The 13,191-nt window shown below is 33.3% G+C and overlaps 1 protein-coding gene across 1 annotated transcript; it reads left to right on the forward strand.

The window, feature by feature from the left end:
• Window positions 1-526: 526 nt before the first annotated feature.
• Window positions 527-8,544, forward strand: LOC132642687 (putative potassium transporter 12). The gene is made up of 9 exons (XM_060359755.1): window positions 527-1,168; window positions 4,598-4,826; window positions 4,914-5,162; window positions 5,311-5,361; window positions 5,543-5,803; window positions 6,244-6,296; window positions 6,392-6,506; window positions 6,643-6,897; window positions 7,191-8,544. The coding sequence occupies exons 1-9, from the start codon at window positions 896-898 to the stop codon at window positions 8,213-8,215; spliced, it is 2,511 nt and encodes an 836-aa protein (XP_060215738.1). The 5' UTR covers window positions 527-895; the 3' UTR covers window positions 8,216-8,544.
• The last annotated feature ends 4,647 nt before the right edge of the window (window positions 8,545-13,191 follow it).

The raw sequence follows: 13,191 nt of genomic DNA on the forward strand, positions 1-13,191 counted from the left end.
CAAACACCAAAAGCTAGAATTACTAACTTATGCCTTATGCTTAAAAGTCATCTCTTAAAATAAGCCAATCCATACAGGTTCTAAAAATAAACATTTAACTAAAGGGAAATACTTTGACAATGCCGTGCAATAGAATTTCTAAGTTATCGTGTCACCTGAAAGTTAATTATAACTAACTGCTCATAATAAGTAGTATCCTAAAGTTCTGTCTTCGTCCGAGTGGAGATAGCATTTCTCTTCTGCATGTCCATGATATTTTGAAAAAGGTAATTAACTCCTTAACAATATATAACTATATATAAGTTAAATTCTTTAATTTCGTTGCGGAAAAAAGTCTTTCTAATTTGTCATGTGATTTTATTAAAAAGTCAGCCTCTCAAATATGAACAACCTTAAAATTTTATTTATATAGTACCATTTCTATGCATTTCTTAGTTTCACGTCATTATAACCACGTAAATTATTTTATTTTATTTTTTAATAAAAAAAAGGTAAGAAAAGAAAAGAATTAAAAAAAACATTTCGCTTTTATTCATGGTAATGGAAACTGTCAAACGTTGATCTGCGAATCCGTTGTTCTGTTACTATTACATGACACGTTTTAGGTTTCAAAGGGATGTTTATTACTAATTCCAACAAAACATGCCGTGTTACATGCACTAGATTTTAGGAAACAAAATTATTGTACTGATCAGGCAAAAAAAAAAAAAAAAACAAGAGCCAAACACTTCTGTCGGAAAAAATATTGAGTTGATAATGTCATATTGTCATAGTACACTAGATCAAACAACTTGTGACTGATGAATTTGGTTAATTTGTACAATAATTAATGGTGTAATTAATATATATTCAAGTCTTCTAGTGAAAATTTTTTCTTTTTCTTGAAGAGGTGAGAATGATGAGTGCTAAAGAAGATATTGAAGAGAACAGTGTTAGTGAGGGATTATTGAGAAGTGGTAGTATTGGAGGAAGCACAGGATCATTGAGGTGGGTTGATGGTAGTGAAGTAATTGATCAAGAAGTGGATAATAATAATAATGAGGAGATTATTAGAGAAGGTAATTATGGATCTGTTAGGAGAAGGCTTAAGAAGCCCAAAAGAGTGGATTCTTTAGCTGTTGAAGCTATGCAGATTAAAGGAGATCATGATGGTAGCCAACACAAGAAGGTAATTTAATGGATTCAAGTTATATGCATTGACGAAGTAAATTTTTTTATGTTATCATTGTCGGTTGATGTGTAATACTTAACAGGTAAGTTTAGTTTTATCGAGTCATAAAATAATACTTATCATAGAGATTTATCTATAATTATCTAATAAATAACTTGAGTGCGTAATATTTTATACACCAGCAGGGACATATTTAGTAAGTTATGTGAGAAGTGCACAAATAGGTGTTTTAAGGATCCTATTTAAAATATAACCGAAATTCATAAATTTTTAAAGTTTTGCCCTTAGTGCAACTTTAGACCATCGGTTCTGAAGTTGACATGAAGGTTTGAAAAAGAAGTAGTAGTAATAGCAGCATGAGCGGTCTGAAGTTTGTCAAAACTGGCTAAACGTTAAATATTTTATAAAAACTGAGGGTGTTCAAAGGTCCACCTAGTGTCATTTCTATGTAAGTTATGAGTTCATCTGAATCCAATAACTTTTAAAAAAAAAAAAAATTATTACATAGGGGGTAGGGGAAGGGATTATAACGTGGGGATTCAAACCCTCAATGACAAGGTGAAAGTTTATATAGCTAATCAACTGAGCTACTAGATCCCTACAATCCAATAACTTTTAGTTAGAGTATATATGTGTTAAACATAGGGAAACTTACTTAATGTACCGTCGGCCAAACTTAATTACCGGCAGTAGCCTAAAGATACAAAACATGTACAAGATACGTATATTATGTGTATGGTATATGTATATTTAAGTATAAATATATAAAATCTATACATTTGCTGGCTATTTTGTAAACTAGATCACCCAAATGTATTGAGCTGCAATTTTCCCTTAAAATAAACTAAATAAGTACAAATACTCATCCAATCCATTTTAGTTATCATGCTTACAAAAAATAACTTGTCCAAAATAGTTGTCACTTTCGAAAATTAAGTTACAATTAGCTATTTTTCATCTTTACTCTTACTGAATAAATTTGGAGAGAGATTAATGTGGTTAAAATAAAGTAGTATTAAATTGAGATCCAAGAATAAAGAAGAATGATTTAGTCAAATTACTCTTTAATTAATGTTTTCTTAAGGGACGTGCAAAGGAAAAACATGACAAGTAAAACGGAACGGATGAAGTAATAGATTTTGGACTGCTAAATCAACTGGGCTGTAGTAAAATCTCCCAACTCGCAGCCATAAAGTTAAAAGTCCATTAAAGAAGTACAGTAATGCATCTTAAACTCAACATTAACAATGTAATAGAAATTTCATACCATTAGTGTATTTGAAGTTGTTTTTTGGTCATAGAAGGAAATAGAATTATTGTACTTAGGAACCAACACTTTTTTCAGAAAATTGATTGAGGTGATAATGTCATCATAGTACACTAGGAAAAGACAACTTGAAGTAGTAAAACAATTAACGGTGTACTTAATATATATTCAAGTCTTCTAGTGAGAATTTCTTTGTTCTTTTTCTTGAAGAGGTGAGAATGATGAGTACTAAAGAAGAGTTTGAAGAGAACAGTGTTAGTGAGGGAATGTTGAGGAGAATTGGTAGTACTGGAGGAAGCACTGGATCATTGAGGTGGGTTGATGGTAGTGAAGTAATTCATCAAGAAGTGGATAATAATAATAATGAGGAGATTAGAGAAAGTAATTATGGATCTGTTAGGCTTAAGAAGCCTAGCAGAATGGATAGTTAAGATGTTGAAGCTATGCAGATTAAAGGAGTTCATGTGGCAGCCACCACAAGAAGATACATTTAAAGGATTAAAAGTTATATACATTGATGACATAAAGATTTTTTATGTTATAATTGTCGTTTGATATATAATAACCGGTTAGTTCAGTTTTATCAGGTCATAAAGTAATGCTTGTCGTAGAGTTTTACCTAAATAACCAGATTGTGTAATACACACCGGCAGGGACGGATTTGGTGTGTATGTTATGGGAGAAGTGTACAACTAGCCGTTTTTAGGACCCCGTAAAGAATAATCGAAATTTACGAAGTTTTTAACCTCAGAATCAACTTCAGGCTGTCAGTTCTGAAGTTGAAATCGTGAGGTCTGAAATTTTAAACTTCAAACTCTGATGATCTGAAGCTGACCCGAAGGATCTGAAAAAGAAGAAGTTGTAGTAGCAGCAGCATGAGCGGTCTCAAATTTGTTGAAACTGGCTAAACATTAAAGAGTTTCTTAAATCTGGGGTACTAAAAGCACCACCTAGTGTCATTTCTATGTAATTTATGAGTTCATCCGAATCCAATAGCTTTTACTTAGAGCAAATATGTGTTAGGACTCCACTAAATAAGTACAAATGATAGATTTTGGACTAACTGAATTACTGAGCTGTAGTAGAATCTCCCAACTCAAACCCATAAAGTTAAAGTTCGCTAAATAAGTACAGTAATGCATCTTAAACTCAACACTAACAATGTAAAGGTTGAGTTCTTTATGACATAGCATCGTATACAAATTAAACTCTTTTAAAAATAGCATCTCGGAAATTCCGTGCTGGTGTGGTTTCTTTAAAGGTTGAGTTCTTTATGACATTGTTGTATCTTTCCTGTTGTGTTTCATTATCTCATGTGTGTCTATGAATTTATCTTATTGAGAGCACAGTGGACTAATATAATGTAGTAAAAACAATTATCTGCTTTTAGGGAAAAAGTGAAGCTGCAGTACTTGTTTTATGAATGCAAGCTACCTTATGACTAAGTCATTACTAAAATTTGAAGTCTGAAGAGATTTGTGAGAACAGATTCTTGTCGATTAGTTTGGAAGAAGCTCAGCAAATTACATTAATCAGAGAAAAATATCAAAACGATGATCTTAGAGAACAACTTTTGAGAGGAATTAAACTTTTCTCTTATCCGTAATTCCTATTTTTCCTTTGGCCTTGTCTAGATTGCGTTAGAGTTACTTGACATTGCTTACTGTTACCAAATCAGCATTTTTGTAGTTTATAGTCCCATTCACGGGATAATTGAAGCTAGGATACCCTCGAGCTAATATCATACTTGAAAAAACTCATTCGTGTTTTTTCGCTTTTAAGTAGTAATTATCAATGGAAATTTATATCTCCAAAATGTTTGTTAATAGAGTTTAAGTTCTATGCACTTATGGCATAGAGTATATTTACATAATCAGGTTACTTATAATGTAATTATAGATACATCTATATGATAAGTATTAATTTATAACCTGATAAAAATGTAACTAACATTTCTATAATAGCCCTTATTGATAGTGTAAAAAGTGTATATAACATCCTTGTTAAAAAATCATTTTTCATGAAAAGGATCCTAAAAAGAGACTATGATGTTGTTGGCATGAAAATGCATGTGCTTTCTTTGGATTGCCCCTGTTTCTGGAACTAGCATCATTTTCTAATTACATTCTTGACCAGTTTCTGTTACTTGTACAAAACAGGATGTGCCTCTTTTGGCTACTCTTTCTCTAGCGTTTCAAACACTTGGTGTGGTATATGGTGACATGGGGACAAGCCCTTTATATGTTTTCTCAGATGTATTCAGCAAGGTGCCTATCACTTCAGAAGTAGATGTCTTAGGAGCATTGTCAATTGTGTTTTACACAATTGCTCTCATTCCTCTAATGAAGTATGTGTTTATAGTCCTTAAGGCCAATGACAGTGGAGAAGGTATATATATAGGCAATTACCAAAAGTTATCTTTTTCTTCTCTTTCAACTTGTCATGTGATGTTTTTATTTATTTTTAACTTGGCAGGAGGAACATTTGCATTGTATTCATTGATCTGCAGGTATGCAAATGTCAATCTTCTTCCGAATCGGACGCCTGCTGATGAATGCATCTCAAGTTTTAAGCTCAGATTGCCCACTCCAGAGCTAGAAAGGGCTGTGTACATAAAAGAGATATTGGAACGTAAATCTTTGCTGAAAACGCTTCTCTTGCTATTGGTTCTGATGGGAACATCAATGATTATAGGGGATGGTATCTTGACACCAGCAATATCAGGTAATTTGCATTAGTTTTTGGTTCTCAACAAAAATACTTATCATTAAAGTAAGAATAGGTGAAATCAAAGTTGGTGTGTTTGGACAGTTTATGTTGTTTTGTTTGGAATTACAACAGTGTGACTGTAAATTCTTTTTATTTTTGGCAGTTATGTCTGCTGTTAGCGGATTGGAGGGTAGGATACAAGGATTTAATACAGGTGAGGTTTTTGCTTTTTTTTTTTTTTTTTTTTTTTTTTTTTATATATATATATATATTTGAAGTTACTGAAAATGACTACTTATGAAAGCTCAAATGTTTTTGTTCTATCGAAATGTTAAGGTATTATTGGTTGGAACTTTTGCATAAGAAACAATTAATGTGATTGGCGTTGCATACAGATGCTCTCGTTATAATTTCAATTATCATCCTTGGCGCGTTGTTCAGCATTCAGAGATTTGGTTCAAGTAAAGTTGGTTTCACTTTTGCTCCTGCTCTAGCGTTGTGGTTCTTCTCTCTTGGATCTATAGGAATTTACAATCTGCTCAAGCATGATGTAACAGTTATAAGGGCTGTAAATCCAGCTTATATCTATCTGTTCTTCAAGAAGAACTCAACCAAGGGATGGTCAGCTCTTGGTGGCTGCGTATTATGCATCACAGGTACGTTAAGCTATTATTTTCCTTTCATTTGTTCTTAGAGTTCAATTTTTTGGGGAATAGAGATCTGACTTGTGGATGCATATGTATTATGTGTATATCTGGACCTATCTATGTACTTGTTATAGGGGAAGCCGTTGATTGAGACTTTGGCATAATTTATAGTCGATTGCCTAAGAGCTCCTTCTCTTTTAGAAAGTGCAACCATACTTTATCTGATTCACAAATCATAGTACTGATATTATTTTTAAAGGAATCGGTGGTCTTTAATGCTCTTCCAAATGTTTACATTGGTTGTTCCAACTCAATTTGCAATGTAATGTTACGGTTGTCGATTATGTTGAATATGTGTAGAAAATTTAATCTGTAAAGCCTGTGAAAGGATATAGATACTAATGTGATGCCCGATTATTCAACACGTGCTATTTAATCCATTTTTGCAGGAGCAGAAGCAATGTTTGCGGATTTAGGTCATTTTTCTGTGAAGTCTATACAGGTGTTTTTTCATTGTCCCTTCACTCTCATTTACTTACCTTAATATAATATCTGCAACAACTCTTTTGCCTTTCTGATGTAAGTTGTCTGGTGCAGATTGCCTTCACAAGCGTGGTGTTCCCCTGCCTTCTATTGGCCTACTTAGGCCAAGCAGCTTTTCTTATGCGGTACCCTCAATCAGCAGGCAGAATATTTTACGATTCAGTCCCAAGTAATAATCGCGCTAAACACTAAATATTCTCTTTCCGCATTCTGTCTATAGCTATTTAAGAGTGTCCATAACTATTTAATAGTTTCTATAACAAGTGCTCCATTGACACTCAAATTTTTTTTTTTTGAACAAGCAGATAGTCTTTTCTGGCCAGTTTTTGCAATAGCAACTGTAGCTGCTATAATTGCCAGCCAGGCCATGATATCTGCTTCATTTTCATGTGTTAAGCAAGCTATGGCTCTTGGATGCTTCCCTAGGGTGAAGATTGTTCATACCTCAAAAGAGCACATGGGTCAAATCTACATTCCAATCATTAATTGGTTCTTGATGATAATGTGCATGCTTGTGGTTGCTGCATTTAGGAGCACAACAAGTATAGCCAACGCATACGGTTAGTGTCTCACTTTAAAAAATGTTAATAGGATGCTTGTTTATTTCAGTTGATACAATAAACAGTCAGACCTCTCTACAACAGTCATCCTCTATACAACATTTCACTGTAACAGACATGTTTTCTGTGAATCTGATCTTTCATGTTATGTTATATTATATGTTTTCTATAACAACATTTCACTATTGCGGCAAAATAATATCGGGACAAACGATGATGTTATAGAGAGGTTTGACTGTATCTCTTGTTAGTTCATACTGAGTATGACTTTTCTATTGACTTTTCTATTGTAGGCATAGCTGAGGTCGGTGTCATGATCGTTACCACCACATTGGTTACAATTGTAATGGTACTAATATGGCAAACGAATTTGCTTTTAGCTTTGCTTTTCCCATTGGTATTTGGCTCAATGGAGCTCATATACATGTCTGCCGTTTTATCAAAGATCTTGGAAGGTGGTTGGCTTCCACTTGCTTTCGCCTCTCTCTTCCTCTGTGTGATGTATATCTGGAACTATGGAAGTGTATTGAAATATCAAAGTGAGGTTAAGCAGAAAATCTCATTGGATTTCATGGATGAACTTGGATGTTCTCTGGGTACAGTAAGAGTACCAGGGATAGGTTTACTATACAATGAACTGGTTCAAGGTATTCCATCTATTTTTGCTCAGTTTCTATTGGATCTTCCAGCTATTCATTCTGTAATAGTCTTTGTGTCCATCAAGTATGTGCCAGTTCCTGTTGTTCCTCAAGAAGAACGGTTCTTGTTCCGAAGGATTTGTCCTAAGGACTATCATATGTTTCGTTGTGTAGCTCGATATGGCTACAAAGATGTCAGGAAAGAAGACCATCACTCATTTGAACAACTTTTGGTTGATAGCCTTGAGAAGTTTTTAAGGAATGAAGCACTTGATCTTGCTTTAGAAACCAAACAGTCTCAGCCTGAGTTTGATAGCAATTTTGTGACGCCAAGGGACAACTCTGAAGTGGGTGTGGACGAGCTTAAAGTACCATTAATGCGCGATCAAAGATTAGAGATTGAATCATCTACCTCAGAACCATCAATAACAGCAGCATCAGGGGATGAAGATCCTAGTTTGGAATACGAGCTCTCAGCACTTCGCGAAGCTAGTGAATCAGGATTTACATACTTGCTTGGACACGGGGACGTGAGGGCGAAGAAAAACTCGTGGTTCATTAAGAAACTAACCATAAATTACTTCTATGCATTTCTTAGGAGGAATTGTAGAGGAGGAGTTGCAACTATGAGGGTACCTCACATGAACATAATGCAAGTTGGAATGACATACATGGTTTAATCTTGTTGCAGCCTGAATATTTATCAACCATCTTTTTTTTTTTTTTTTTTTTTTTTAAAGAGAAAAATGTATATGTGCTATGAAGCATGATGACGCAAGTTGCAACTGAGGTGATTATTTGTCATTTCCTAAATATGTATGTTGTTCTCCATGTAGCATTGCATTTGCAGCCCTTGAATGTGGCTTCGGACTTTTGTATGTGACCAATGGGATTCAATTTTGAGTATGATTTGGTAACATCATATCATCTCATATTATACTAAAAGTGGGAAAATCCATAGTTGAAGTTGGATTACGATAATATCCTTCCAACAAAGTTAATCAACTAAATTACCTTCAATCTAAAATTAAATTACCCTCATTAAATAATTATTTTGCAGTTTTAAATATTTTGCCTATTAGTTAATGGAAATAATAGACAGTTAGACACTTCTCTTTGTTTCGGAGAATTCAGGAGATTATTCCATTTTCTGAAGGGATTGCAATATTTAATGTTTACGTTAAATGGAATGCCAAAAAAATGAATCGTATGTTTATTCTTTTTACTGCGTCTATCATTATCGTTTAAACGAGTTATATATCATTAGTTATCTTCCTATCCTTTTCTGTATTTCCGCTTCTCCTCTCTACTTTTAACCCTACATCAAGCATGTGAATATAATTCTTTCAATCTTCTACAATTTTTTTAAAATACTTTCTTGGGAAAATACTACTCAATGAACTAGAAGCCAATGGAATTGACACAAGCTGGCCAAAATGCAACCTTGAAGGTTCTTCCGAGTTTTTTTTGGTAGAGTTCTTGTGATTTATTATGCTTGTATGCAAGGATGGATATGGCTCGCCATCTATCCAGTCGATCACAATTTTTAAAACATTCCTGTTGTTTTAAAATTTGCTTCAGGCTATATTTTTGCATGTGTGCCGCTTATACTAGGGGTGGGCACAGTTTGGGCCAACCCGAAATCTAAACCGAAAATCCGAACTTCTTAAATATTTGGATTATGGATTGGACTTCGGATTTTATTTTTAAAATTTATGGATTTCGGATTGGATATGGATTTAGTACTACGGATTTTTGGATATCAGAAAATTCGAAATTTTTATACCTTATATCTAGCCTACCTATATCATATATGCCCAGTACTAATAAGTCTAGTTTCTAAAGATCCAATAGATTAGTACCTAAAGCCCTATCCATTAAAATATTAAGTCCAATATACAATTCTCTACTAAGTAGGCATTTGGCCATAGATACCAAAAACAAATTCATTTTTTTTTGGAATTTTTGAAGTTGGAGTTGTGTTTGGCCATAGTTTTTGAAATTGTAGTTTTTGGTGAAATGTAGTTGTAAAAAGTGAAAAAAGTTTGAAAAATAAGTTTTTCTTGTTTTTGGTATTCCGGAATACAACTTCAGGTTGTATTCCGAATATTTATGGTCAAACGCCCAAAAGGAAAAAAAGTGAAAAAAAAATCCGGAAAAAAGTGAATAATTTTTATGGCCAAACGTCACCTAAATAAAATATAATATAGGGTTTTCTTACTTCTCAAGTCTCAAAAGTCCCACGTTACTGTCAAAGTTCTTTGTTATTTTTCCAAATGACTACTTAGATTTTATTTTGTTCATTTCCACTTTTTCAGAATGCTATTATTTGGTATGAATTTACTATGTTGGACAAGACTTGGATTTGTTAATCCTAATTTGAACTGGAAGGCTTTTTTTACTTAGCAATTAAGATTTAGATTTACCTAAATGGAACTAACACATGAATTTCGTTCCTAATAAGTTTGCCTCAAGTCTCAAGAGTCAAATCCAAAAATCCGAAATGTCCAAACCGAATAATCCGAAACCGAACTTAAAACATCCATCCAATCCGAACTTATTTGGATTGGATTTGGATTGTAATTTCTTTAATCCGAAAATCGAATATCCAAACCGAAAATTTCATATCCAATCCGATGGCCCGAACGCCCACCCCTAGCTTATACTGATCAAGACTTGGGAGGTAATTTTGTGGATACTTTCATTTACCATTTCGCTCAAATAAATAGCCTTGTGGAATTAAGAACATTAGAGGATGATGAAATAGTCAAAGTAATAAAATGTATAAATCTTAAATTATTTGTCTAGGAAGTTGCTATAATATAGTGTATCTTCTTCACTCTTGAAATCTTTCTCATGTGCCTTGGTTAATATACATTACACTACTTAATCTCAGTCACTTGACATTTCAGTTTTATTTTGTCAACTCATATTTCCTGTCGTGTAGTTTTCACTGTATGTAAATTATCTTACTCTTTGCTTATATTGTAAGCCTTTTTAGTTTTTCAGATTATTGTTTTTATCAGCTTTCCATGGTTATTAGAATTAATTAATGAGAAATATTCACGCTAATATTTTATTTGTCTATATTTCTCTTATTGCTCTGCATTATTTAGTAACTTGAAGCAGCTTAAGAAAGGAGTACAAAAATAAAACGGGAACAGTGTTCGTTGGCCGCTAATATTCATTGATGAAGAAGAGGTAACACTATTTCACTCTTGTATTATATTCGTTGATTGCTACAATACCTTTTTTAATTACTAACTATGGCTTTGTCCCTCTTGATACAAAGGCACAAATACAAATTGCTCTTTCTAACAATGACTTTATTCTTTAATGACTCTAATGCTTGTACCTGATAAATCAAAATATTATTTGTCCTTCAACAATCAAGTCAATTGATTTATATTGTTTGTTCTACTCGATGGGATGCACATGCGATACGTGTCCAACAACCAGTACCAGTATAAGTACCAAGCTCTGCGGACAACAAGCCCAAATAGAAGAATAAGATACACATGGGCAAACGTGAAATAAAATATTCTTTTTAGTATGTTTTTTTTAATACATGGTCAATAGCACAAAAAGATAAAAGAAAAATAAACACACACGTAGAAGTACAATCTTGACGTAAAATTTCTAAATACGAGTTGAAAATTATGATTTTGCAATGATGAAAACATGAGTAAAAGAGAAACATGCACAGTGTTGTAGTTCTTTTTGGAAGAACCTGAATCATGAGATGAAAACATATAAGAAAACATATAATGGACTTTCCAAGAATGTGACCAGTAGTTAATGAATTGAGTTGAGAACCATGAGGTTTCAAGTTTAAATTTCAATACAGGTAAAAATTACTAGGTGATTTATTTCAATTTGTCCAAGTTTTAGTGGATAAAGTTACCCGTTATTTGTGCTAGTGGGAGATAACAGATATACTATAAAATTAGTCGAAACACACATAAGCTGATCCGGACACTGCATGTTTTAAAAAAACTTATAATGCACTTCCCCCACCACCCTTCTTGCCTCCTCCAATTTACATGTACTTGGGTCACAAATTTGACTGTTTGCAGAATGGCTTCATTTGCACAAATACAATATATAGGAACCTAGCGTATGAAAGATGCCTTCATCCATTATTGTGGGTTAAATTCCACATCTAAAAAGTTCTTTATTGAATATTGTTGGCAACTAATTATTAAATTAAAACATGAATTGGATGCTAAAGGCTTGAGTATAAAAGCATAGATAAATAAACATTAGGGGAGTGAGTGAATGTTAAAGAATACAAAATTGGAAACTACAGTGAACTAAAAATGTAATAAACATGAGTAATTGAAGAGGGTTAGTTTAATATACAATTGAGAGCAGTGACACGATTAAAGAGGAGGAAAGGAAGTTCAATTGAATCCACATATCGGACAATTGGAAATTAGGTCGGTGCACAAATCGATTCAACTCGAATTTTCGAACCAATTCGAAACAATTCAATTTGGATAATACAATTCGATTTCGATTTACAAATGCAATTGTAAAATATTACGGTTTAACGGTTCGGATACGGTTGACTTCAATTATCAACCGAACCGACCCGAACAAACCGAATTTATATGCCACTAATCAACCGAACAAACCGAATTTATATGTCACTAATGACTAATATGACTAATACTCTTATAGTCTAACTATATATACACTTAATACTTAATAGTGAAATAATATATATTTAACTTCAGAAGTTGTGCAAATGAATGTCTGCATGCACACCTTGCATTGGATATTCATGGCCTTCTTGTTGGCCTCAAGCTAACTTCCTTTTTGGCCTTTCATCTTTTCAGCGTTCTTCTCACAAGCCATCTTTGCCTTTTGGCCATTGCCTCCACCCATGGCTTTGTTTGTTCTTCGATCTTAGCCTGTACAAATTAGAGTTTTTTTTTTTTTTTTTTGAGGATACAAACTAAGTTATTATGCTTGTCTACTTGCAAGTTGCAAGATGCTGGATTATTAATTTGGTATATGTGATGTGGTGTTGGCAGATTTGTATGCTTGCACAAGTTGTCAAGCTCTTATTTTGCTATTTATATGCTATTATACTTGCAAGTTTATGATTTTTTTTCTTGGTTAATGTCTTGGTTATAAGGCTGCAAATTTAGGATCTCATTATTTTTAGTTATGTTTAACTACTCTAAAACTGAAATGAAAATAGTTACTTGTTTAAATTTCGAACAAATCGATTTGTGTAACCGAACCGAAATAATAAAAAATGAATCGAATTGAACCTAGAATGGATCGAGTTTGATTGAGAATTTTAGAAAGTCGAAATTCGAAATTTCAACTGGATGATGACCAAAATCGAATCGAACCGATTCGTGCACAGGCCTAACACAAATAGCAAAACAACCATGATAGCGGTCACACTTCATACTTGATGTCTTGACATTTTTATCCCCTATTTATGTAGTACCTCTCTATATTATAAAGGGAAAAGGTGCAAATATACCCTTCAACTTTGTGATATAGAGCAGATATATCCTTCGTTAAAAAGGTGGTGCATATATACCCCCGTCATTACACAAATGGTGCAAATATATCCTTTTCACTGACAGATTTTTAAAATCATTTAGCTTTTTTTTTAAAAAAAAAAAGGGAAAAT

Source organism: Lycium barbarum, chromosome 5, assembly GCF_019175385.1.
Source record: "Lycium barbarum isolate Lr01 chromosome 5, ASM1917538v2, whole genome shotgun sequence".
In the NCBI taxonomy this organism is placed as follows: domain Eukaryota; kingdom Viridiplantae; phylum Streptophyta; class Magnoliopsida; order Solanales; family Solanaceae; genus Lycium; species Lycium barbarum.

What these genes read in the sequence shown, in the direction of transcription:
- LOC132642687 (XM_060359755.1), top strand. Translation starts at nt 896, where the DNA reads ATGATGAGTGCTAAAGAAGATATTGAAGAGAACAGTGTTAGTGAGGGA. An exon ending in ATGGTAGCCAACACAAGAAG is followed by an intron (nt 1,169 to 4,597) that starts GTAATTTAATGG and finishes TGTACAAAACAG; the next exon opens with GATGTGCCTCTTTTGGCTAC. An exon ending in AAGTATAGCCAACGCATACG is followed by an intron (nt 6,898 to 7,190) that starts GTTAGTGTCTCA and finishes TTTCTATTGTAG; the next exon opens with GCATAGCTGAGGTCGGTGTC.